At 39.7% G+C, this 27659-nt stretch overlaps 1 protein-coding gene and 1 long non-coding RNA gene across 3 annotated transcripts in view; one reads left to right on the forward strand and one right to left on the reverse strand.

Moving 5' to 3' along the window:
• The window catches only part of LOC140648014 (uncharacterized), a 66013-nt gene extending 38936 nt beyond the window's left edge, over positions 1-27077 (reverse strand). Inside the window, exons 1-3 of the long non-coding RNA XR_012041054.1 lie at positions 26970-27077; positions 21299-21405; positions 18741-18855 (exon numbers count right to left, since the gene is read on the reverse strand). This is a non-coding gene — a long non-coding RNA (uncharacterized lncRNA). The remainder of the gene's footprint in view (positions 1-18740; positions 18856-21298; positions 21406-26969) is intronic.
• Positions 27078-27095: 18 nt separating this feature from the next.
• DTNBP1 (dystrobrevin binding protein 1) overlaps positions 27096-27659 on the forward strand; it is a 72697-nt gene continuing 72133 nt past the window's right edge. Inside the window, exon 1 of one of the 2 annotated variants that reach the window (XM_072853334.1) lies at positions 27096-27209. In XM_072853334.1, the coding sequence (XP_072709435.1) occupies positions 27154-27209 (56 nt within the window). In that variant the 5' untranslated portion in view covers positions 27096-27153. Of the gene's footprint in view, positions 27210-27435; positions 27591-27659 lie in introns of those variants that run through there. The other variant, XM_072853335.1, reaches the window with a different exon arrangement.

Consider the following 27659-nt stretch of genomic DNA (forward strand, 5'->3'; position numbering starts at 1 on the left):
TTCTTAAAGACCATCGCATATTACTGAGAAATGTAAGAGTTTCTGAAAGACATATTCCCATGCTGTAATAGCTATATCAAGAAATTCACACTAGATACTCCTTTCAATACAAGATGCCATTTCTCCCAGACATCTTGACAGTGAGAAATAATCACCTGACTGTGAAATGGCTAGTGCAGTCCTAGTGCTTTCTTATCAGCATTAAAAGTTCAGGTGCTATGAAGAAAACTGATTCTGAGAAACAGTGATATAAAAGAACCAAAGCAGCAGTTAGATAAAAGACCACTGAAAATTAGGTGCAGATATTTCTCTAGTGTTCCTTTCTTTTAGTGACAAAACAATACAAATTTTTTAGCAGAAGACACATAAGGCTTTATTTTAATAGGCAATGGTGATGACATCAACAAGTGTATTAGGACAGATAATTTATGTGTATAATGGTCACTACACCTGCAGAGACCAGAATTTGCATACTCTAATTTGCTTAAATTATACTAAGACCCTTAACATTGTCAGAGTGGTGTAAGTTGGTGTCTACATAAATAAAGGCTAAGCCCACTGCTACCTAATTTGCTCGTGCAAAGGAGATGTGCTCTCAGCTATTGTCTATGCAATTAAGAAGAGCAATACACATTTTGGTCAAGAAAGACATTTTTTAGATCATATTAACTGAAAATGCAGCAATTGTTTTATCACAAACAAAAAGCAGACATAAAACAAAAAACACATGGAAAGAATATACACCACACTTATTCTGCATTGCAGTTCTATCCTGAAACCTTAGCACTTTGGTGCAGTATTTACTATATATCTTTTATGTTTAATGCAACATAAAGCCATCGTATTTAGAATCAGTCCCTAGCTTCAAGACCTGATTCTCTGCTCTGTGAAATTAGGAATACCTCAACTGAAAGAAAAATCAGTCACATAAAACCTGAATCCAAATTTTCTTGAAACCTTGGAGCTATGCTCTTGGCTCCCCTAAAGTGAACATAAAAATGCATGCTCAGATTTCTGAAAGCACATCAGGAACATTATTTAGGTTACATGGCAAACAAATTACACTGAAGAAAAGACCCACAAGATCCTGGAAATTTTATTGCTGCAGAGCTCAGTCTTGGGGGAAAAAAGAGAGAATTCTACAGACACATGCTGAAAAAAAATAAACACAGTGTTTTATGCAGGGTGTGTGGAAAACGAAGGGAGTAAAGCTCAAGGTGGGAAAAACAAGCGCAATATCGCATAACAAGGGACTTTGTTATTATTACAGCCATGCATAGGCTATTATGTGTGGACATTTAGGATACAAGCAAGCACAGCATTAGAGGGAGCCCATATTGCACGATTATTGTGATATTACCCTAAAAGAACTTCACAACAAAATCTGTAACCATATATAATAAAAGGGTTCAGTGAGCTGCTTGATCACAGGAAATAATAGAACAATTTGCATTTGGACAAAATAATCCATGCCATAATTCACAAAAACAGCAGCTAAGAATAAATGGAGCAAACTAAAAAAAAAAATGCAGTCCAGTTTTTGCATTCACTTCAGTCAGTTGATGTTTCTCTGACACAGTTCCACTGGCAATGTAATACTGGGAAGCCATTATTACAACTCCCGTCCTACAGCACTATGCATGACTGCAGGTTTTCTCTCAGACTGCTGTCCACAAGCCTCTTTCTTCCTAAAGCTGGTACTAAGTGGCTAGTACCCTGCACATTAGCTAGTACATTAGCAAATAGCAAGGCGCAATAGGAGCAGATCTAAACAGCCAAATGGTGGGTGCTGAGACCTGATACCCTGCAGTATCTGGAGTTTACTACTGTGTTTTATCTCTAACCTGGTTCCAAGGACCAATGCTCATTAGTGTCTGGAAGGTGCTAGGTGCATTCCTAGAGTGCATCCTTGGGCTTCCTTACTTACCATTTACTTCTGGAGTATCCGCACATAACTGAATTCCTGAACTCCCTAGAAAGATGTTATTTTTCATAACAATTAGGGTATCTTCATAAAGTGCAATTTTCTGCCATGCATACTCAAGCTATTTCTGAATTAACTAGCTCAGGTACCAGATACTTAGGCCCTTGCTTGGATATACAACAAGTAAACGTGAAAGTGTCTTTCATTCTCTGATTAATTCTTGCACAGACTCCAAGGGAAATCTCTGTCTTAGAGCTCTGGGAGGTGAACCACCAAAGCTGTTTACGTTCTTGAATGGGAGAGAGAACAGGGGAGTGGAAAGGTAAGATTAAGAAAAGTTTGGGAGTCAGAAGACTTAGGCTCCAATGCAAAGCTGTCTCCAGTTCTGTTTGACATTACTATAACTGTGGGGAATTATTTCCTGCATTATTTTGTTGTAAAGTAGTTTGTTGGAGCTATTTTTGACACTGGATAAGTATATTTCACTGTTCATTTGGAAATCTCAAGGAAGCGTGACTCAGAAATGGATCTGTTTGATGCTTTTGGGCAGCTTTCATGTCCCCATGATGAGAATGGTTGGGTCTGGGCAGAGTCTTCAGTAATTTGAATATGATGCTTTATTTGCCTGATTATGTAGGCTCTTCAGAAAAAGCTGCAGTTGTTCAACTTAGTTCCATTCAGTTCCATTCCATTAAAAATCTAATAAATAGATTTTGAAGATAAATAATCCCATGACTATGAGATCAGTCAGCTAGCACAATCTACATCATTCAACAGTATAAGAACTGTGGGCATTCTGAGAACCTGTGATGCAAGCACATAATAGTGCATAATAAAGTTGAAAGAGAAATCTGTGATGCTCTACTACCACATAACCTACACCTCCCTATCCACCTACAAATAACTTGCAAACTTTATGTACAACCTCGAATTTGACCCAGAAAGCAAAGACAGGATTCGGGCTTCCTCTCCATTAATCGCAGCCGATGCAGAAATGTTTTGTAGTTCTGCTCCTTTGTTGATAAGGTCAGAAAATGATCAGACCAACTGGAGTGTGCAAACTGGCACTGAGAAATAATGAAGCAGTTCTTGTGCAATGTGGTATACCTTTGTTCCCAGAGTTTTTCCAAGCTTTTTTCTTCATGGAAACAGACATAAACAACTGTTGCATAATAACATCTCAATAAAGCAGTCCACTTTAATGCCATTATTCTCTCTGGAATGAGGAGTGATATTGTCTTGTGCTACTTAGTTTAGAAAAAACTATACTTGATATTCTTCAAGAAGACATACAACCATGTGACATCTGATCACAGTAACATGTGATACTTTGTGATGCTACAAAGATTATTAGTTATGCATTTATGAGTTCTCTCTATTCCTGTCAGCAAGCAGATACCAGATACCTGACTTAAAGTTCATTTTCTGATTGGTGAACATGTGTTTCCACTATGCCTCATGTTGGCCTAATTATCCTTAATTTTTGCTTAGTTATGTTGTTGAAGAGAGTGGGTATTTGCAGAAACTTTACTTTGTGCTGATTTTAAGGAGAGAGGACAAAAACATTAGGAAGACTTTAAAATAATTTTTCCAGCATAGCTAACTTATGGCTGGTTACTCTGGCAGTTCAGCTAACTGCATTTTAACATTTAACATTTGACATTTGACTAAGTAACAAAGATCTTGTTCAGTCTTTAGGCAAAACTCTACTTTAGTCATTGACACCTAACGAGAACTTCAGAGTTGGGTCATTAATATAATTCTACAGTTGTGGGGAAAACACATACATATCTCCCTGTGCAGCACAAAGCCAAACTTAGAAAAAGCTGCCCTAGCAGGCACTTTGGTAAAGGCCTGCATGTGACACTTTGATTTTGCTTCATTTTTTTTGTGACTCAGATGGACTGCCTCAGACAGACAGACATATAGTGTCTGAAGATGATTATATGCCAGGTGGGAAGCATTGTCTAGAACCCAAAGCAAAAGTCAGCTTATTGATTTAAATATATAATTGTTGGATTGTTGAGATTTATTTGTGGTTTCCAATTATGATGGGCAGAATAGAGAATAATTCTATCTATAAAATATTAATGGCACTTAAGTTCTTCAGGCAAGAACACGGTAATAACTGGCATTTTCTTTTTTGTAGATTGTTATATTTCTAATGCCCTCCAGTTATTTTGCTCTAAGTTGGGACCACCCCCCTGTTATTAACTCACAGCCGGCATTCAAATTGTCATTTGCATAAACTTTGCCTGCCTCTGGCAAGAAGACAGGAGAAATGCCTTTTCTGAAATCATCAAACAAGTACTTTTCCAAAAATAAATTGAGGATTGCAGCCATTTTTTAGTTTCTGAAATAAATGAAGCTTTCAGCCAATGTATCGAATTAGTATACATAGGGAAAACCTCAAAGAGACCAAACTGTCTTATAAATACAGTAAGTGTTGTTAAAGGGCATTTGAATTGGCATGTTAAACTGAATTAAAATGCAACAGCATCCGGACATAGGACTAATTCTTGTAAAGGTATTCTCTAAGGACTGATGTAGGAAGTAAGCTACCAGAATGAACTTGCTGATCGTGATACTGTTTTTAATTCTATCTCCATTTTTTGCTTAATGTTAAATATGCATTCTTGCCAGATGGATCTCTCACTCTAAAAATTATGGATTTCAATGAGGGAAAAGGAAGGTAGAAATACATTAAAACATTGCTTCAGTGTACATGTACTGATAAAACAACTTTGAAAAAGAAATCTATAGTTGTGTTTTTCCCCATACCTTCCTTCCCACACTACTCCTGTATAATACCTTGTACAGTATTTTAAACCTCTAAAAAGCCAATGATGTTTTTCTCCATTCCTCTTCTTGTTTTCCTTTTACTTCATAACAATAATAAGTGCCTTTCACACATTAATAATAGTAATAATAGTAAAAGCTTTTACATGTTCTGGATTAAAATAAAACATTACATGGCCTCTAGATTATGGACCATTTTCATAGGCCAGAGTCTAAACTGAAAAACATTCTCTGGATTTACACTGACATAATTGAGATGGGAATCAGATACTGTTCTATAACTAAAAGCCCAATTATGTCAATCAAATATATCTTCAGGAAGCTAGAAAGCTACATAAAACTTGATCATCCTGCTAATATTAATATATAATTAGTTAATAAGCCCCTACAGAGGGGAAGTAATTTAAAAAATTGTAGTGCTAGCTGTATTGCATTTTAAAGACTAATGTAACTTACAAAAAGGTGCACCTAACAGGGATTTTTTGAATTGACATTGCACTACCACTTTACTTTGCAGCAAGCTTAGTAATTCATTTAGGAGCTGCAAAAAGACAAGTTCAGAGAGAGAAATCACAAGTCCATTATATATATAAAGTCATTTGTCATCATGGATATTTTATGGGAATTTTATGAAGCTGTAACAGATGGTGAAACTTTTACTTGGGCTAAAAAGAATTTATGTTTCAAAAAGTAGCTCTATTTGATTTCATCAAATACATTTTCCACACATGAAGAGATTACAAAACATCTTAGTCTCCTGACTCTTGAAAGTTCTTTGACATGTAATATTTTGTCAGAAAATTCTGACACAGAGTCAAAGCTAGCTGAGTAGAATCAGATTATGCAGAAAATGATGCATGGAATCTTAATCTATAACAAAATCTGGACGATTTTGTAAAATGTAATAAAATAAAAGATGGAATAAAACCATGAAAATCAGGATTTGTATCTTATTATAAAAGAAATGTATTTTTCTTGTAAAAAGGAGAATAATCAGTTCTCAGTAAACACTTTCAGTCTTTGGATGTAGTACTCTATCCCTAGTGATATGGATATTAACAAAACATGATTTAGCTCAATTAACGTAGCTGTTATTCAGCAGCATATTCCATAAAGATGGCTGTGTGCATTCACGAGCTTCCACCAACAGAAATTCTCTTGTCTAAAGAATCCTCTTAAGAGATTTGAGCCATTTTTTTCCTGTGATGCTGTGTTCATTTCAAAACTTTTCCCATGCTTTCCCCAGCTCTAATAGTTAGTAGAATGGCTGGTGAAAGGGAGATTAAATGGGAGACTTAGAAGTGCCAAAATATTCCAACATCACTTCCCCAACTGGTTCTACCATGGGCAGACTTCCTCATATCTACTCCTCTCTAAAAGATGTGCTATGATTTCCCTCATCCTTGTATGTCAAACATCTTGCAGTTTTGAAGACACACAGAATCTTTTGTGCTAAAGGCTTTAATATCATGTTTAACAACAGCCTCTAGTGATGAAACCTGGATAAACGAATGCACCCTCTAGAAAGAAATGTATTAAAACCAGGTCACAATAATTGAAGAAAAAACTAGATGGAGGCAGGGAGGAAGAGGTAGTTAAAAGGAAGGAATCCCTAACATACTGGCAATAGCAAACCCGTCTCCTTTGATGTATTCACGGATAGCTATAATACTGGTTTGTGGCACAAATAGCCCACTGGTATGAAGCCACTCAAAGGTCATTTCTTTGGTGCGCAACCCACAGAAAAGCAAAAACCTGACCTAACTCAAAATACTGTTAAATATACAAAGCAATCCTGAAACTTCTGAACTTTGCAAAGGGGAGGATAACTTTGTATCTGTGACTATTCACTTCTAGAGACTTCAGTGTGCATGTTTTCACTAGAATGAGAAAATGATAATTCTTTTTTTTTCCCTAAAACAAGATTTGTCCTCACTATTTTGGCTTTTCTTAACCCAACTCAGCAGTTAAATTGAAACACAAACATTGACTTCGCAAACACTCGAAGTAAAATCAAGCTGATCGCACACGTTCTTACTACTTCCCCCAAGAGAAATTGCAGTACAGAAAAACTACTCTCCTTAGGATTTGTGTACACACAACATAATGTCATGGCAGAGAAGGATAACCCACTGAGAGGTGAAAGTAGCCACAGTAAAGCCTTCTGAACGCCCAGCTCCACTTGGACCAATGCACACTAGGAATATTCCTGTATTGCTGTTCTCTGCCTGTACTCTGAGGGAACACAGCAGCTGCTCAGAGCCAGGTCAGGTACCTCTGCCTCATGCTGTGCTGTGCAGGATAGGTGTTTCACTATTTTAGCGTTTTGTTTAAAGCTCTTCTTCCTGATGGTTACTGTCACAGCCTCTTTGTAACAGAATTCAGCAGGACATCATATTTCTAATCTCTTTGTAACAGAGTTCAGTAGGACATCATATTTCTAGTCCTTCTGCTTCACAGGGCTGAAAGATCCAAGGAATTATTTTCAGCTCAGCTCAGTTCTCTCATTGCCGTGCAAACCTACACAGCTTGGAATTTTGCATTGCAGCTCACACATCAGTGAAACGCCACAAGCACTGAAGTATTTCCATGAACATGACTCCCTGTTCTTTTTTCAAAACAAATCTGTACAAGATGATAAAATCTTGCAAGAGAAAGAGACCTGAATCCCACCCTGGCAGGTTAAAATATATCCAGCTGTAATTTTAAAACTTTAAAAATCACACTCATTTCAGATCTTTTATTTTTTTTTTCTTTTTTCTATTGATATTAAAAGTAGTGTCCAGTTTACAATAGGCTTTTAAATTTTTTTGTTTTACAAATGGTGTAGTGTAGAGCAAAACATTACTAGCCTAGATTAAATGAGTGGATGGTATCCATGTCTCCACAAACACTTGAAGTACCTCAGGTTAATGGGAAAATTGACTGAAAAAATGAGTTAGAATAAACTCTATATTAGAAGGCTAGTAAAGAAAAAAAAAAATGCATCATTCCCTTGCCTATTCTTGCAAAAACAGACTCTCTGAACTTTCTAAAAGAGAACATTAACATGGGTAAAATTATTCACACTTGAAAGTGTACAGAGCTTCTAGGACATTTTATTTTATGAAATTTGGAGTGCTAAGGGTAAGGCTGTGTTTTCTGTTTTCCCTTGGTAGTCACTTTGCTCTCTTTCTGCAACTCCAACAAAGCAGGGAGAGAAAAATACATGATACAGAATCACAGAATCACAGAATCATATAGGTTGGAAAAGACCTTTAAGATCATGGAGTCCAACCGTAAACCTAACATTACCACGACCACCACTACACCATGTCCCTAAGCACCTCATCCAAACATCTTTTAAATACTTCCACGGATGGTGACTCAAGCACTTCCCTGGGCAGCCTGTTCCAATGCTTGATAACCCTTTCAGTGAAGTAAAATTTCCTAATATCCAGTCTAAACCTCCCCTGGCGCAACTTGAGGCCATTTCCTCTCGTCCTATCGTTTGTTACTTGGGAGAAGAGACCGACCCCCACCTCTCTACAACCTCCTTTCAGGTAGTTGTAGAGAGCAATAAGGTCTCCCCTCAGCCTCCGCTTCTCCAGGCTAAACAACCCCAGTTCCCTCAGCCGCTCCTCACAGGACTTGTGCTCCAGACCCTTCACCAGCTTCGTTGCCCTTCTCTGGACACGCTCCAGCACCTCAATGTCTCTCTTGTAGTGAGGGGCCCAAAACTGAACACAGTATTCGAGGTGCAGCCTCACCAGTGCCGAGTACAGGGGCACGATCACTATGGAACATATCAGTCTAAAGGTCACTATTCACAGTGAGATTTGAAGAAAAGTGTAGTCACCAAACATGCACATGTTCTTGCAGTGCCTAAATTTCAAGTTGGCAAACTCCCTATGAAGGTTACTCTCTAAATACATTGGCCAAGATTTTGAAACGCTGCTATACCTGCCTTTAAATCATGCTTATTCATGGGTTCAGGAAGGATGTCTCATACAAAGAAAAAGTAAGCATCTCTTTAGAAGCTCTTCCAATCCCTACATGAAGTCCTTTTTCAGCTCTTCTCCTAGTTTATCTGTGTTTATTTTGTCTGCGCCTAGTTTTTACTCTACCTCTGTGGATTTTCAAGTGGGTAATCAGAGATGCAATCATATTGCAGCCTTTGCCTCCACATGGGACTAACAGAAAACCACTATAATAACCTTGTTAACTCCTTATGCCTCTGTTAATCTTATACAAAACAGGAAGTACTTTTTAAATTATTTTCCGTCTTATTCCTCTAATTGCTTATGGGACTGAGCTTGTCCTTTTGTTTTGTTTTATGAATGTATTTATAATTCTGGATTATGGTCATGTTCTCTTTTCTGATCCTATCCTCTCTCAAACGTAGCTGTACAAGCTCCTGCTCAGTTGGCAGATGCAAATAGGAAACACCCTCAGGAGATGCTGCAGTAGGGAATTCTGAAAGTCATGTTCTTCACTAGAGTTTCTGCTCTGGATATTGTTACTCCTGTATATTGAATGGTTGAACAAAATCCTTTCTTTGTAATATCCTTACTTCACACACTTCATCTTTTTTCCCCCAACTCCTAATCCTGTTCTCTCTCTTCACTCTCTCATCTTCCTTTTTACAATCATCGTAGGATAATTTAACCTGAAATATTAATTGAAAAATTCCCTCTGTATTGTAAAAATTTCATGTCATCTGCAGCCACATCTTGGCCTATAATAAACTGTACTACTTCCTTCTCATCCTTTATTTTTGTTTCCTGTTTAGAGCGTGAGATCATCAGCTAAAAAGTCTACTATACCACCTTTGCACAATGTCTGGCACAGTGTGGCCCTGCTCTGAACTGTCCCACAAGTCCCACACTAATTGATCCTTTGGTATCTACCTGCTAAGCCCACAGGAATCAATGTCCTATTGATAACACACTTGGGAGAGGAAAGCACTTTACCCTGTGCCTTTAGAACAGAGAGAAGCAATGTCCCAGGTATTTCATTACCACCAATTCCTGAGTTTGCTTGCTTTGAGGCTGCTTTCTTGAAGCTACCTGAGCAGTTGCCTTTAACTTTAGCAGGTAGTGACAGATAAAACATGGAAAGTACATTATATTCCTGTTTTCTTTCATCTGTTACCCTGAGACACAACCTTACCTACTGGGGTTTGATAACACTAACCTCTCCCCAACCTCTCAAAATTCTGCTTATTTAGAAGTCCATTGATTGTGGAGTTTCACATGCTGTGTACTTGGCATCTTCCACTAAGCAAGTACAGCCATCTGTTTTAGTTCGTCATCATACCAGTCAGCCCTTCAAAACGCCATAGACAACTTTTTTAACATTGAATTGCAAAGACGTCCACATAGCAATAAGAAGGAAGAGAGAATAAATTAGGCAATGCTTCAAATAGGAAAGACAGCAACCCTCAGATAAGCTACAGACACATTTTTATTTGAATGTTAGCATGTTGCTAAGGAGATGGGCAGGAAGAGAATTTGGAAGGGGGTATCTACCTTAAGGAGCAGGGTGAGAGAAGCAGGTTGCCAGCTTCCCATCAGCTAGACTTCAGTTCAGAACTGAGGACAATATCCAAAATACAAGATGTTGCTGTTTATCCCAGTCCTCAACTCGAAGCATCTGGGACACATTCTGGGAATCCTAAGTAAGAGAGACTGAAGCTCTGTAACATAATCTCAATTTTACACATAGAGAAATTAAGATAGAGAGAACTGAAAAATTTGCCTCAGGTCACCCACCAGATCAGGAGATGTAGCAATGCCCCTCCTATCCAAATAAACAACCATGTTGAAACAAATCTAAATAGCTGCATTATTAAATTCTTGCAGAATTGGGTCCACAGACTGCAGCCATAGAAGCAGAGTTGTTCCACAGATATTCCACAGTCTCTGTTACTAGATTGTAATACTTCTGCTAGAGGCAGAAATTAATACCAAGAGGAAAACAAACAGCAGCTACAATAAAAGCTGCTGAGCATTCCAAACTAATAATTTAAGCTCCCGCAAACACAATTCCTTCAAAATAAAGATGTTTAGAAATAGCAGTCTAGCAGTCCTAAGCATGCTAGCGCCATCACCAGAGAGCTTCATCCTCCAGGGAATTAGAAGTACTCATCTATGCTCCCTGCATTATAATCAGCAAATCTTGTTATGCCTTCCTGCTTCATAATTATAGATCTTATTAGCAGAGATGAATTTGATAAAAAAAATAGGCATTACAAATTGCACAGTTTTCAAAAGAAGAGGGAATTATTTAGTTTTGGATGCCAGTGAGAATGTTTCTTCATTTACCCCAATCACCAACAACTCCATTATTGTTAATATCATTATATTAGATGATTTAATGAGAATGACATTAGTGCAGACCATTTTTGAGAATTTCCAATGCAGAAAAACTCCAGCTAGCTAGAAATAATCACTGAGATCTTAATCTTTTCTAGACAATGCTGACTTACAGTAGAGCTGTAAAAGTTCATACTGGTTGAGTGTCAGGCACAATCTAATATCCAACAACTTTTGGATAAATTGGAGCCTTTTCTATAAAGTTTTCCATTCTGAAAATGGCTAGTAATAGCAGGCTGCAGCTTTCAGTATTCATTATCTCATAGTTAATCTACTTTAAACAATTGTCATTTACATTGAAAGCTAAAGCTAGTGTGTTTCATTTGTTCAGTATATTTACGATAATCCCAGCATCATATAACATCTGAAAACTATTTCCCTGTAGTGTTTGTAGTTACTACATCACTGGCAGTTCTGATTTTGGCTTATTTTGAAAGTGCCTTAAAAGAAACAGAGGGACAATAGTCACAATTTCCAAACTCTTCATTGAAAGTTCTTTATTTAGTTAGAAAGTTTAGGTTTAGTTAATCACCAGCTACCTAGCCTCAAGTTCCTCTTCAACTGTTCTGTTTGTGTTAAGCAAGACAAGCAGGATGTTAATTGTGACAGAGGTACGCCTGGGTGGCCAGAGCATGTGGCCTGTTAGGTGCTACCACTGCAATGGTACATCAAACAGCCCATCTGTGCCCAGAAAGGCAACAGCATTTGCCTGCAATCTGTAGTGAGCTGGTGTCGTGGTTTAGCCCCAGCCAGCAACTAAGCACCACGCAGCCGCTCGCTCACTCCCCCCTGGTGGGATGGGGGAGAGAATCGGAAGAGCAAAAGTAAGAAAACTCGAGGGTTGAGATAAAGACAGTTTAATAGGGAAAGCAAAAGCCGCGCACGCAAGCAAAGCAAAGCAAGGAATTCCTTCACTACTTCCCATGGGCAGGCAGGTGTTCAGCCATCTCCAGGAAAGCAGGGCTCCATCATGCGTAATGGTTACTTGGGAAGACAAACGCCATCACTCCAAATGTCCCCCCCTTCCTTCTTCTTCCCCAGCTTTATATACTGAGCATGACGTCATGTGGTATGGAATAGCCCTTTGGGCAGTTTGGATCAACTATCCTGGCTGTGTCCCCTCCCAGCTTCTCCCGCACCCGGCAGAGCATGGGAAGCTGAAAAGTCCTTGGCTAGTGCAGCAACAACTAAAACATCTCTGTATTATCAACACTGTTTTCAGCACAAATCCAAAACATAGCCCCACACCAGCCACTCTAAAGAAAATTAACTCAATCTCAGCTGAAACCAGGACAGCTGGGAAGTTTAGAAGTACATAAGCTCCCAGTACATGTACAAAACCAGGATTTGATTAGTGTCCAACAGCAAGGTGGGTTGGAACAGTTTATCAGGTCTATGAAAAGCAGGCCTTGTTCTGCTGGTTTTTTGCAATCATAGCTCCCCTTGAAGATAGTGAGAGCTATGACTGCATCTGTGACAGTATAATCTCCCTGAACTCCTCACAGAATTCCACATTTGAGTCTGTGGGATGAAAAGGGATCATTTACATAGTGACAAACCAGTTGGTTTTAAACCTGCTAAGGAAATGAACTGGTAGAGCTGGGAACTGACCACAACCTGTGGTTGGGTCCCACTTTTGAAAAGGAGTATCATACAAAGTCTTCATCCACAGAGAAAGGGAGAACAGGAACTGGGAAGTCTCTTAATATCAGTTCTGAGTGACTACCTTTATTGTTACAAAGAGTCCTGGCCATGCCATGCATAATATTGAGATTATTATGATATACAATTATTCTTATATACAGTTATGATTACAGGTATTTTAGTATTAAAGGAAGGAAAAGAAGAAGAAACCATATTTGGTGTAAATGCAAGGCTTTGGTAGCAGTGGGAGTTGCAGGGGTGGTCTCTGTGGGAAGAACTGAGAAGCTCTCCTGTGCTAGATGCAGCCTTTTCCAGCTGGCTCAGCAATAAATTCACAACAGGTCAAAGCTGCACCCATCAGCAAAGTTGCTTGTGGTGCCTCAGTGAAAACATAGCTAAAAAAGCACAAAAAATGCTGGAGAGGTACAGGAAGATGGAACAGAACCAGTGATAAACAGCAGAGGGGACACCACAGTCAGAGAAGAAGGAGGATGAGGTGTCCCACAGTGCTGGAGCAGATATTCCTAGCACCCTGTGGAAAAGCCCATGCCGGAGAAGATTTTACTGACAGGAACTGCAGCCTGTGGAGAATTCATGCCAGATCAGAGGAAAAGGGGGAGAAAGAAGGAACGGCAAAGAGAAAATCACTGTATACTGACTGTAACACACATCCCCATCCTCCCCTGCGCCCCTCTGGGACAGGGCAGAGGAGTTGGGTGTAAAGGAGTGAAGTTGAGCATGGGAAAAGGGGGAGGAAAGGTGCTGTAACATTTATCTGTCTTTGTTTCTCACTACCCAAATCTATTTTAATTGGCAATAAATTAAATTAATTTTCACCAAGTTGAGTCTGTTTTGCCCACAACAGTAACTGGTAAGCAACCCCCCTGCCTTTATCTTGACCCATGAGCTTTCTTGTGCCTGTTGTTCTTCCTATTTTCTCCCCTGTCCTGCTGAGGAGGCGGGAGTAAGCGAGTGGCTGGGTAGGAGTTTGGTCCTTAGCTACAGCTAACGCACCTCAGAAACACACGATTAAAACTCTTCAATCCCAGAAATCAGCAGGCACCTGTTACTTCAGCTCCAATCATTTCTGCATGTGTCTCTGAAAAGCTGTCATAATAGTTATTGTACCTTAAACTCAAGATTGCTTTGATGAAAGCAGACTTCTTCAGGTAAGAGTCATAATTTTCCCACTATCAACGAGGAGTCCTGCTTCAGTATACCACAGATAACTGCTACAATTCATAGATGGTAAAGTAGTTTTGTTCAAGTGTTTATGAATCCTGTTTCTTATATCAAATAACTTGAACAGTTGATAAGTGGAATGAACTCAACCAAGCTCTATGCTGTATGAAAAGAAGAAAATGTAACATTCATTTCTCAAAAGAAGGCACCACAAGAACTAAGCAAATTAATGAATTACAAGAGCTGGCTAGAAAATTTCTTGAAAAAAAGGTTTCAAATGATAAATGCCAATTTGACAGAATATAAATGATGGAAGAATGCATCTATTCACTGAAACTGCTCAGTGGGAACCTTGTTCAACTGTCAGACTCTGCAGGCTGATGAATTTCTGCTAGATGGCTCCCCTGCTCCAGGGAAGATGAGGAGGACTTCCGTGTCTGAAGCCTGTGAGCTTTGGACTTCAGGTCACTGAGGCAGAGAGAATTCCTTCTGCAATGTCTGGAATGTAGCACCTTGAAATCAACACAGATACTGTACTGGAAAAATATTAACACCTTATGTATGCAAAGGCACTCTATATGCAAGCTGGCCTTAGACAAAAATGTGTACTGCTTTGACATTTCAGGTCTAAAGGGGTTCCTTAATGAGAAGAGTTTTGTTAAGAAAAATGGGAGAACCTGCCTTGTGCCTGTATATCAGTGGATCTGACCATACACCACCTATGTTTTTAACCTCATGCAACTTCAAAAATCCTTGGAGAGATACAACTGTTATTTTATAATTTGAGTATTTTGCTTTGCTGCATCAGGACTCATCTTTCACTTGCTCTGGAAAAGACAGTATAATAGTATTTTAAAACTATATTTCATTAAGTTACACTTATGTAACCTCACTAACTTCAGTAGGCATCTAAACTTTGCAAATGGTTCTCCCTCTAATGACAGTACAAAATTAAAAGTCATTCTGTTGCCCTTAGTAATTTTAGTTAGAACTAATAGTTCTCATAATTTTATTAACTTTGATGGACTTTCAGATTCTTTTTTTCTGAGATGCAAGTATAATATGACAGTAACTTTGAATCTGATTTCCCAAGGAAGCGAGACTTATGTAACTGTACTGTGAGGCTTCCCCTTCTTCAACCTGTGAGTCCATTGAGCATTTCAGACTTCAGAGAGATATACAGTTCTCAAAATTCCTATATATTTTGTGAAAACTGATTGCTAGAGATGGATCAAAATTAGTGCTACCACTAAGGAAAAGCCAGTTGCAGTTCAGCCAGTTGGCCAGTCACCATGGATATAGTGAACAGGCAATCAGCACACGATTATTTCAGCAACAGCATATGTTGCCACATTCTCAGCCAAACTGGCAAAAGACATGGGAAGGAGCTGGAAGAAGTACTTGAGCACTGAGGATGGGAAGGACTGAGGAATGTGGGAGAAACAAATAATTTTAAAAACTTAATTAGTTCCCCTGTTCACAGAACAACTTACTTTGGTATCTTAAAACCATAGATTTTGCCTTGGATAAAGGAATGTATGAATCTCTTATGCAGAAGATGTTTATGTACTTTAACATAAGTGATTCCCGCCTTTTAGCCTGTACTTCTTTAAGTGATGATTTATTTATAATAAGATGCATTTTACTGGACAGAAAAGAGCCTATGTTTCATTTGTGAATGGAATGAAAAGCAAGTTGTTCTGCTTTATAGTACAGTCAAGGAAATTTAAAGTGAGAGCTGTTGAAAAGGATTTTCAAACAGGAGAATGAATGGAAGTAGGTGATGCGTTCTTATTCTGGCAATGACAGAATGGACTAATGGCATCATCAATATGTGTATGTAAACTCAATTCATATGAATTCAATAGAAACACTAAATTTCAGTAAATAAAGCTGGACTGTTTTTCATCTCCCAATGTCTGTTCTTCAGCCTATCTGACAATTCGAAGACACTGAATGGTCTATTTAAAATCAAATACCTTTTGTGAAAAATAAAATTAAGTGTCTGGTATAAATTAGATAGCTAAAATTTTCCTCTGCTACTGCAAAAATGAAAGTATTACAGTTATGACATTAATTTATACATGCACACACATGTATACCTACATACATAAAATATGATGTATACAACATTATTCTTTTTTTCTTAGTCTTATTTAGGCTCTTCATAGAAAAAAAAGCATGGAATGTCATGCTGAAACAAATCTTTGGACTAACATGAATATTTAAGGCTGAGAACCTTGACAAGACCTGATTTCTAGTTATGCAACAATTCCATCAGTAATTGCTGAATATTTAAAATCTTGTATGTTCGTATGTATTTGAGTCTTCATTTACTGATATTCAGAAAGCATTTTCAGAACCCTCAGTATCAAATGAGCTAATTTGAAATTACTGAATTACTCCTAGAGACGGATGATTTACTGGAAGCAAAAAAACATAGCACTGCCTGATTAAAGCAACATAGTAAAGGTATTACTGTAAGAATGCTATTACAGTAAGAATCAAAGAATCACCATTTTAGCTCAGTCTTCCAGATAAAGTCTGGGGCAACCTCTACTTTCAAAGACCTGTGTCTTCAGTGTACAGGCTACTTCCAAAAGTTATACATATGAGTAAAAAGGAAGTATAAATGAAATTATGGTCATAAAGCTGAAAACTTAATATGGTATTCAAAGCAAATAAGATTATACAGACATCACCAAATCACAGAATGGTTGAGGTTGGCAGGGACATCTGGAGTTATCTGGTCCAGCCCCCCTGCTCAAGCAGGGCCACCTAGAGCCAGTTGCCCTGGACCATGTCCATGTGGCTTTTGAATGTCTCCAAGGAGGGAGACTCCACAACTTCCCTGGCAACCTGTGCCAGCGCTCAGTCACCCTCACAGTAAAGAAGTGTTTCCTGATGTTCAGAGGGAACCTCTAGTATTCCAGTTTGTGCCCATTGCCTCTGGTCCTGTCACCGAGCATCACTGAAAAGAGCCTGGGTCTGTCTTCTTTACACCCTCCCCTCAGGTATTTACACACATTGATAATCTCCTGTGAACCTTCTCTTCCCTAGGTGAAACAGTTCCAGCTCTCTCAGCCTTTCCTCATAGGAGAGATGCTCCAGTCCCTTCATCATCTTTGTGGCCCTTCACTGGACTCTCTCCAGTACATCCATACCTCCCTTGTACTGGAGAGCCCAGAACTGGACACAGCACTCCAGGTGGGGCCTCACCAGTGCTGAGCAGAGGGGAAGGATCACCTCCTTCAACCTGCTGGCAACACTCCTTTAGTGCAGCCCAGGACACCAGCAGCCTCCTTTGCTACAAGGGCACATTGCTGGCTCACATTCAACTTGATGTCCACCAGGACCCATCATATGAAATTATATTAATAAAATATATTTTCTTCCTGTTCAACATATTGTTTAAATACACAGGGTGACTTTGCAACATCAAGGCAGATGTGAGCAAAGTCTTTAATATTACTGCCATGTACAGACAGTGCTAATACAAACAGCAGTGTTTAAGTCTGTTTATTGCTTAGTAAAAAATAATTTCCTAGTTGAAGCTGCTGGTTGAGGATATACCTAAGCAAACAAATAAATAAAAACTTGATAATTTATGAAGCTAACAGAGATTCAGAGATGGAAGAGCAAAGGACTCTAAGCTAGACTTTTAAAGCCAGACCTTGAATACATATCTTTGGACCGAAACAAGTTTCTAGTTTAAAACCTGAGAGCAGTTCATAGTCCTTGTATCTCCCTATCATACTGCTGGAGTCCAGAATGAATCTAAACAATAAAACCATGCTGAAACTCTTAGTTAATCACACAATTGTTGGAGGCATGCTGTGAAAATGGCATGGAACTGCTCTATGATATAAACAAATGGGCATTTGGCTACTAGACATGGATATTATTGCTATGTAAACATACATGTAAGATTGGGGGGTTAAAAGTTGAATGCATGAATAATGGAAGCTATGTTTGAAATACTGCGCTGAAAGAACTTAATTAATTTCTGAAAGAAATAAAATTCCTTGTTGTAAGGGAATGCTGGAAACACTCTGTCTAGGTTTATTTTTGTTGTCCTTTCCCAGGAGAAAGGATGTATGATATTCTTAAAGCATTTGAAAGCCTGGGACTATCTTAGAAAAGTATACATACTAGGAAAGTTTTCTGGTTATGAATAACATTTACAACTCTTCTGAGAGCAAAAATAGTATTTTCAAGCCTTACCTAGTTCTGTTACTCTGCCACAAATGTTTATCTCTGCTACTGGGAAAAGGCAAGGTTTCAGATGCATCTCTAAAGGCAATGTATTTTCTTTTTCTCAGTTTAATACAGACATTTTGCTGAAGGCTCTTTAAGCCTCCCATGCATTCCATGTCAGTTTTGGTCTGAATAACATTACCCTCACTCTCTCTCATTCCTGGAGTCCAGACCATGAAGAGTTCCTACAGAAGCCAATACTGTATCTCGCAGCAGCACATCATCAACAATCAGGTCCGATCCAGTTTTTTCATTTTGTGTACTGGGATATACAGGCCAGAATGAGCAAACATAGTGCCTTAAATTTGGCACTGAAGTGCTCTTATTTTCAGATGTGGCAGAATGGGCACATACCACTTTTAATGACCTCAAAAGCCAGTTCCATAACTGCAGGCACTTAAATATGAGCATTTGGCCTCTCTGTCTCAGTGTTTTTCATATGAACAATATTTGTCTATGCAATGCACCTTGATATCCAGCAATGACAGCTACTTTCCAAATGAAAAGTATTAAAAAAAAAAAAAAAGGAAAATTGAGAGAGAGAGAGAGCGCAGACAACACTTTAATTCAAAACTCACCTATGCAATTCTCAAGTCCACCCTGAAGCTATGTAATTTGAGATATGGAGTACTTCCCAGGAGGATGAGGTACTTTTGCTGTAGCTAGTAAAGCAACTCTGGGTTGTCACAACAACTGTAAATAGACAGATAAAATAAATCAAACTGACAAAATGCACTGTGATAAGAAAGTTCTGCAACAGTACAAGAACCATTACGACTATTTCATTTCATTCAAACTGAATTATGCTCAATAAATAAAACATAACGTGATGATAAAAAAAAAGCTCTGTCTGCAAGCTACTTACAGCATAACTGGATTAGATTCTATGCATAATGGACTAGTAAACAGCAGAACCATATAAATTGAGGAAAGAGAATTCCATTTCAAACACTGAAACAGTATGAAGTTGACAATTGCACAGAATTATTAGCCAAATGCTAGGCAGTCAGCCAGAAGGCTTCAACAAAAACTGCCTTAAGCAAGAGCAGCAAACAAGGGGAGGAGCTAACGGTAAAAAAAAGGCAATTAAATTCACTCATGGGATGATATTTGTCACCAGAAAGGCCAGAATAACAGATGATTAAGATATTGTTAATGGAAAAAAATCCAGAAAACAAAAGCTGATTTAATGTAAGAGGAAGTCAATGAAATTAGCAGTTTAGTACCAAATACAAATCTAGAAAACTCCTCCATTAACAGCAAAGGAACAGCCATTTTATTCTGTTAGTCTGTTGTAATTCCCTTTAGAGTTCACTTGGATAATGAGCGATTAATGTCTGTGTGTATCAAACTAAAACTGTGTCCTAATTGGGTTTGGCTGAGCTAATTGCCTCTGATCAATAAAACTGACACATGGTATGCTTGTCCTTCAAGAATCTCACTCTGGGCCTCATTCCACTTCCCTCAAACCATGCTTCTGACATCCAGGGGAGCAGAAATTGGTCACGTTAATAGAAAACTGAAAGTAATACAGAACTTAAATAGAGCAGTAAGCACTGGGGAAATGTGTATTTTATTCGACTAAAACCCCCTTGTGCTTCATGATACATCCCATCCACTTGCAGCAGTTTTCTAGCATTTTTGCAGTCCCTTCTCTGCAAACAGCATTTCTGCTGCTTCACTTACACCAGCACAGAGACACCAGTAGAGCCTCCTAGTGCTGACACAGCATACAGCAATAGAAGGGGAGTCCCTCCGGGAACACCTCCAAAAGACATAGGCTTTGCTAAAGTTCTCTCCCCCACACACACGCCCTGTAAGTATAGCTACAGTCACACCAGCATTTTTTGGCACTGCAATGACAAAGAAAACACACAATTTTTCAGCAAACAAACCAATTATGCTTTATAGCCTAGGGGAACATCTAATCATATGATACAATGCCTACTCTAGTAAAATTACACACAAGAACAACAAAAAATAGCAGATGCAGACACAACAGAACTACTTAGTACTACTCCAAATATTATTGTACAACATTCATTCATACTTAATACATCTTTTTAATTTCCTTGATAACAGGGTCAAGATTAGATATACAAGCTATGCAGTCTACACAAGTATGTCTTCTAATTAACAGGCTAAACCTGCTTGATATAGGCAGCTGCTGTCTGTAAGACCATGGGATCCTCCTCTCAAAGGCACAGCAGCATGGCTTCTTTTGAAATCAATTGTTACGAGTGCATCCCCTCAGATCATTTCAACAGAAGTGACAATGTAAGAGTCGGAAACAGCATAACCTAGTATTCTGCTAGGATGCAGGGACGTGAGGCTCTTGTCTCTGCTTTTTTTTCCGATGATCACCTGCATTGTCCATAAGAATACAAGCGAAACAGTGTAACACAGATCTCCTCATCCTGCTTAACCAGGAGAAAGGAGCTTATGAAATCAACGCTGTGACTGTCAAATACCAGGTGGCCACTACACACTAAGCTTGATGCCATTCAGACCAGCAGCGGTTTTTAATGTGTCCTTCTGAGACGAAATAAGCCATGAATTGTACTTAATACATTACCAGTAATATTTGGTCCTTTAAGATACATGCACTTCCAGAGAAATGAATACTAGCATATCCCTATTTTGTTTTTCTATACACAGCTGTGCCCTCTAGTGGAACTGGCTAACTCACTACATGTTTTGTCCTTTTCTCAAAATTGGCACACTCTGAACTACATTCAGTAGCTGGAGTTATGATCCTCACTTTCTTTTAGGAAGCTGTTGTATTATCTTTGAAGAATTTAATTGTACAGAAGTTTCAAGATACTGAGAGAATCCAAATTATAAGGTTTTAAGTAATGTCCTCATTTTTGAAGTATCCTTCCTATTAGTTGTTATTTTGATAGAAGAAAATCCTGTTTTGTGGTCTTTTAGATAAGGTCAATTCAACTAATTTGGGAAGAGACAAAAAGAGCTGAAGTAGTCTGGAGCCACTGCTGATCTACTCCAATAATACTTCCTTAGCAAAAGCACATAAAAAAAGACAGAAAACTTCACTAAGTGTAGAAAATACAGTTTCAGTCCCAACTTTCATTTGCAAGCTCACTGGTGGAGAAACAGCCAGAGCACGCGATCTTACCATGCAGTACCACACCTGACAGGCTTCAAGCAGCAGCAGGTTTAACATTTTGTCTTTGCTTGTCTCACTGACAACAGCAGCACTGAGGAAGGGATGGTCTTGACTGACTATTTAAAAAAAAGCAAAAATATAAAAGACTAGGAATAAAGAAAAGGCAGAAAAGAGGATGCAGGAAAAGGAAAGATAGCAGCCCATGTCCTGCATTCTAAGTAGTTTTCAAGCTCTGCCACCTTCAGTGGTGACAGCAAAATTATTGTTCCCATCTCCATGACTGAACACAGCCATGACGGAAGATTAAGAAAATACAAAGTCGTCCCACTGAATCTGGGTAGGTTTCAGGAAAGGAGCAGAACAGCAGCCATGCTGAGATGGTCACTCCTTTCAGGATGTGTTTTCCCACTACATCCAGTCAGGTATAACTACAGGCTGCCCCTGGAAATGTCTGTCCCGAGGTATGTGCTCCCATCCCTTCCCCAATATCAGATTCAGCAATTAAGATCCTGCAGAAGGGATCTGTTTAGCTTTGTAACTCTGCTAAGCCACCAATTCCCCCCACCCCCATTTTTTCCCTACATATCAGAAAGGCAGCAATTCATCATGCGTTCAATCACGAGATACGATGTAAGGAGTGGGAGATGAGGACCACAGAATTTCACCATTACTTATCTCTATCACTATGATGTGCAACCCTCCAAAGTCTCTTTCATAGAAACAGAGAAACTGAAGTAACATATGCTTTGATTATTTTGTACTCCAGTTAAGTCTCACTTACAACACACCTATCTGGGCTCATCAATTCCAACTCCATTCTATTTTTTTAACCATTATCTTAGTGCAGGGTACTATACATACAAACTTTTAGTTTGGACTAAGCCAATCTTCAAATTTTCCATAGAAAAATATTAAATATAGAACTATAAATACCTTTCTTTCATGCTGTCAGAAATGTGGTCCATTAAAAAGTTAACATCTAAAACAGGGCTTTGAATCTATACTAACCTGGAGATTAAGTCCCATACCTGTTCTTGTGTGAACTGAATTAAGAATATTTTTACTTGTGGGACAGAAAGTATTCTTCCAGTTCTCACTAGGATTGGCAGTGATTACTGTTCATATCTTCTTGTGCTAGTTTCCAGGAAAAGCAAAAAAAAAAAAACCAACCCAAAACCAACTTGCTTTATTGAGATAAAAAGACATTCTCTATTCACATAACATAAAAGCTTTGTGTCAGCTGCAGAGACTTTATTACATCACTAAAGCCCCAAGAGTTAGTACAGGTAAGAGCAGAAATTAACTCTTATTAGGAAGCTATAAAGGTTAATTTGAAAAAGGGAGCTCTTAGAACCTGCTAGAAACAGTAATGAGGCCTCAGGATACGTGACACTATGACAGACAGTTCTTATGATGTAATACTCAAATTTAGTTTCCAGTTATGTCATGTGACCCTGCTGAAGCTTTGGGCACATAAAACTCTTCAACAGATACCAACCTTTCTTTTCAGCATGCAGTGGAATTCCTGCAAGAAATGCTGAACCAGACCTTAATACACACTTTCATGTTAGCCTTTATCAATTAAAACAGTAGCAGTAAAGTTTTAGAATTAAAGTTATCTCAGGTATTTCTAACATTTAAGCTCTATATCAGTACAGAACTAGCTAGAAAAATAAACTATGTATAGAGTCCAAGAGCTATAATGTCCACTAGTCAACTTTCAATCATATTCTACAGATCTTTAATAATAAAAAACTATGAAATTTGCACCCCAAACCAAAAAATAGAGATTGTTAAACTATGCTTACAGTTTAACCATAAGCCATCCCTCCCACATTTTTAATTCTCCCCACCTATCCCACTGCATGTGTGATACTGATGTCACAAGATTAAAGCAAGTACTATATCATTTGACACAAGTTGTTTCTAGGGAGCCCCACTGATGAACAAACACTTCTGTGAACTTCCCTTGCCTTGTGTCAGAGCCCTGAGGGCACTTAATGGCCCTCACTAACCTCACCTATGGCTTCCATCCACATCCTCTGACTACGGGCCCAGGAACCCCTCCTAAGCTTAGACCTGGGCCTTCAGTCTCCGCTTGAGCTTTTTCACATTGGTGCTGGTCTCCAGCAGTGCCCTCGCCTGACACCTTAAACCATTTACAATTGCATGCAAAACATTGTTACAAATTTTTGATGTAGGAAGTGGAACTTGGATTCAAATTCATGAGGTGTATTTCTGAAAAAGAAGCTGAGGAGCTGGTACGTGGTTCCAACACAGAAAATCTGAGCTTTGTTCCCTGCTTTAACTGAATGGATGTTGTGTGTTATTTTGCACCACTTGCGTTATTTTGAAAGAAATTGAAAACTGGACCAAGAATGAGGGTAAAAATGTTTAATGAGAGCAGAATTCAGTTCCACTGGACTTTGGAATATTTTCTAAGTTAAAGGAGGCCTGATATAGCACTTCCACTTCAAGCATTCAAAAATTATATGAAGGCCAAAACAGTTTCTATCAGCAAGACTGAGGAAAAGAGGACAAAACTACTTCCACAAACCTGAGAAATTTTGAAGGGCTGCGAGTTTTGTTTACTATTTCTAGTCAGTTTGGAAATGTCATATAGGAGGCTATCAAGCTAACTGCACTCAAAAGCAGAGAACAAGACACAGACCAGATAGCTAAACAAACTACATTTCACATCAGATCAGCAGAATGGGGAAGTATTTAAACCTATCTTTCATTGCAGAGCTGAATGGGGATGAGCTTAGTCTCTCTGCAGTATCACTCCCTCAGAGCAGTCTTAATGTAAAGTCAATCTAAATCGGGGTCACTAAAGCCTACGGAAAGGTAGAATTGTGCCAAGGCAGGACTGGGGATGACTTTGGTCTGCTTAAGCTGTTACAGAAATGTAGCCTAGCTTATGCCTCTAAGGGCTGCTGATCGAGACAAGTAAATAAATATTCATTTGCCACTACGGTTATCCAGTCAGATACATTCCTGTGCTTTTTCCTTTACATATTTATTGCTACCGACTTATACCACTGTTCTTTACAGATGTGCAAAGCATAGAAAGCTTATGCTTTTGCTGTAGAGACCAACATAGCCACTTACAGAATACTTGCAAAAGATTTTACCTGTGCTAGTATCAAAAAAGCAGAAGAATAAACTAGGAAGTCCTGGCTCAAATTCAGGTCATAATTAATATCAAATAACCAGCTGTGAACTAGTTCATTACTCAATGAGCAGAACAGGTCATTGATATTAAAAAGTTATTTAGCATTAATTTTATCTCTAGAAAACCTGATCCAAAGCCCCTGGCAGAATTTTAGGTGCCACTGTGTTGAATTAACACCCGAAGGATTTGTTCCTGTCTCAGACTGGAACAGGATTTATTCCTCCTCTCCTGTCCTCCTTGCCTTGCTGTCCAAAGACGTAATAACCTATGTTGGATCAAGCAGATGAACAGTTGTCATGCTACATAAACGCTGTTAAATTAATTGCTATTGTACATTAATATTAATTAGCATAATTATGTAACTTATGTAGGGCTCAGAATGAAGCTACGTAATTCAGCTTCAGTGATGGAAATGCTATAGCTCTGCACCTTCTGGACAAACTGGGGAATGTCCAGATCAGACCAACAAGAATAAGAAGTTTGGAAAGTGACTACAAGGAAAAAAAAAGGAACTGGGCTTACTCACCCTAGAAACAAAAAAGAAGATCAAGCTAAACATGTGAGCTGATAACTTAAGGAGCTTGCAGAATCTCCTCCATTTTAAGTTCCTAAGAACCAATTAAACAAAACTCTACATAATGTATTTATAATTCACCACGGCCCTTGAGCATAGCATGTGCTTTTAGAAGCCTCTTCCACTCCTGTATTTCTAGGATTACCGTGACTGTTAACACTATCTCAACACATTTCCCAAATTCTACACAGAGATGGCAATGAAATTGTACAAGACAGCAGTCTTTGCATAGTTTCTTTTTAACTGCAAAAGAAGCAAGGGAGTCTAAAAGTGTTTACTCACTGTGAATTATTAGAGCCATCGCTGACAAAAACATTCACAAGAGAATTGAAAATATGTAACACAGAAGAAATTCATGTCTTCGCAAAGGAAAGGTAAAAATTAAAGGTTACAACCCCTGCCTTGTTTTCTGAAAACTTTAATTCCCATAACATATATGTTACTTAAGGCCAGATTGCACAGCTTTTGTCAGCATTTGTAATGCATGTCTGTGAATACATCAGAAAAAACTTGTTGATTCAAGTCCTTCCCCTCCTAGTCTGGAGAGCTAACTATCCAGGGAAGTTGAAAGTCTCTACTTTCAGATACTGTTGTTAGGCCAAGCAAGAGAAAAATACTGTGTAAATGTCATATGCTCTTTTACAGAACTTCATATGCATTCTGCCATATGAAGAAGAAAGGCCTTTCTTACATCAAGATGAGGCAAGCTACAGCAATTTCAATGCTTGGAATGATCAACCCAATCATTTTTCTTTTAGCAGGCATTTAGCTTTTAACTTGTATTAAGGCCACAGAGTAATACTGGTTTTCAACAGGCCACATCAGAAACAACCTACCGATCCCATATTCTTTTAAAAGCACAGAAGCAGAGAGTGAATGGGATTATTCTGTCAATTTTCCAGTTGATTGAATGTACCTCGAACCACTCCGACTATACTTCTGCAGTATCGAATGACACACCCAACAGTCTCCCTCTGCATACATTCTCCTTGTAACAAATTATTTCAGTGCTCTCCACTTAATTTTTTGGGAACTTTTAACCGAAACGGAATTAGTTAACAAATCAAATGTTTTGACTCTGAAATCTCAGCTGCTTTATGTAAAAATTGAAGTCTCAATTAAACGGAAATTTAAGATTTCCCACATTCCTCTAAATCCTTGGGCCATGTTCCTCAAATATTAACTGGAAATGCACAGGGTGGGAGACTGCCTTCCTGTTGCTGTGACTGTAAATATAGTCATCCAGAAAGACCAGCCAACTGTTCTGAAAAGGTCTGATTCCACTTACACTGTCTTAAGATTAGCTGAATGGCTCATAACAGTTATTATTTGAACAGATAGTACCTAGAAGCTCAATTAAAACTTTTCACTGCATTATTTGCTATAACTAACAGGCCCCCCCTTTTTTTTCTGTTTGTCACTCTTTTTAAGAATCACTAATATCTATACAAGCCTGGCAGTCTCCAAAGAAAACAGCAGTGGGCCACACAGACAAACTTACAGTTCAACTGCCTGCTTTGCAAGGACTTTGAAACGTTATCCTCTATCCCTTACTCCAAGAACCCAGCAATCCCAGGGAGACCCAGTGGTTTTGCTTTCCATACTTCTAAGATTTTGCTGCAAAGCCCGATTCCCTGAGTTCACTCCTATGCTACTATTGTTGATCCCAAGATCATTGAGGTGATGGTCCCAACCTGCCAAGGAGCCTACTGTGGTCTTTCAAAAGCCTCTAGCTGCAAGTTCAGGGATCCACATGGTTCTCAAAATCTATCCCTGAAACGGCCCGGGCTTCAAACGCAGTTCTACCCGGCGTTACTCGCACACCGGGAACGCAAAACAAGGGACCTAGCTCTCCTCAGCAGCCACGCGGTGCCCCTAACTTTCTGAGGCGACTTGTGCCGTTACACACCCCCCCCACGCGAGGCCCTCACCGGAAGGGAGAAGGCGGGCCTTCCGCCGGGCGCGAGGGCGGCGATTAACCGTCTGAGGCTCGCGCCGCGCCTGGCACCGCCCGCGGGCTGAGGGGGAGGAGAGAGCTGGGCTCCGCCCCGCCCCGCCCCGCGCCCCGCCCCTCCCGCCCGGCGCTGGCCTCCGCAGCCGGAGAAGGCCGGGACGATGCTGGAGACGCTGCGGGAGCGGCTGCTGAGCGTCCAGCAGGACCTCACCGCCGGGTGGGTAGCACTCCCGGCCCAGCCCCGCGGGGCTGGCGGGGGCGGAGGGAACGGGAGAGGGACCCGCGCCCCACAGCCGGCTGGGGCGGGGGAAGCAAGTGACCGGGGGCCGGAGGGGGGGGGCGGGGACTGGCCCGGCGGGAGGGAGGGAGGAAGAGGAGGAGATTGCGGAGGCGGGACCCCCGAGTGGGGCCCTTCCCTCTCACGGCGGGTGCCCGGCGGTGCCCTCCTCGGTGCCAGAAACGCGGCCCCTGGGTCTGATCCGGTTCTCCGCCTCTCCCTCCCCCCCTTCCCGCCTCGGTTGAGCGGCTCATGGCGGGCTAGCGAGCCCTGGCAGCTGCGTGGTAGCCGGCAGCTGCATTCGGGAGTCGAGAGGAAGAGGTGCCTTGGTGTTTGGCAGCTGCGGTCAGGGGAATGAAAGAGAGACTGCTGTTTTGAGAGAACGGGGAA

This window comes from Ciconia boyciana, chromosome 2, assembly GCF_034638445.1.
Source record: "Ciconia boyciana chromosome 2, ASM3463844v1, whole genome shotgun sequence".
NCBI classification, from domain to species: Eukaryota; Metazoa; Chordata; class Aves; order Ciconiiformes; family Ciconiidae; genus Ciconia; species Ciconia boyciana.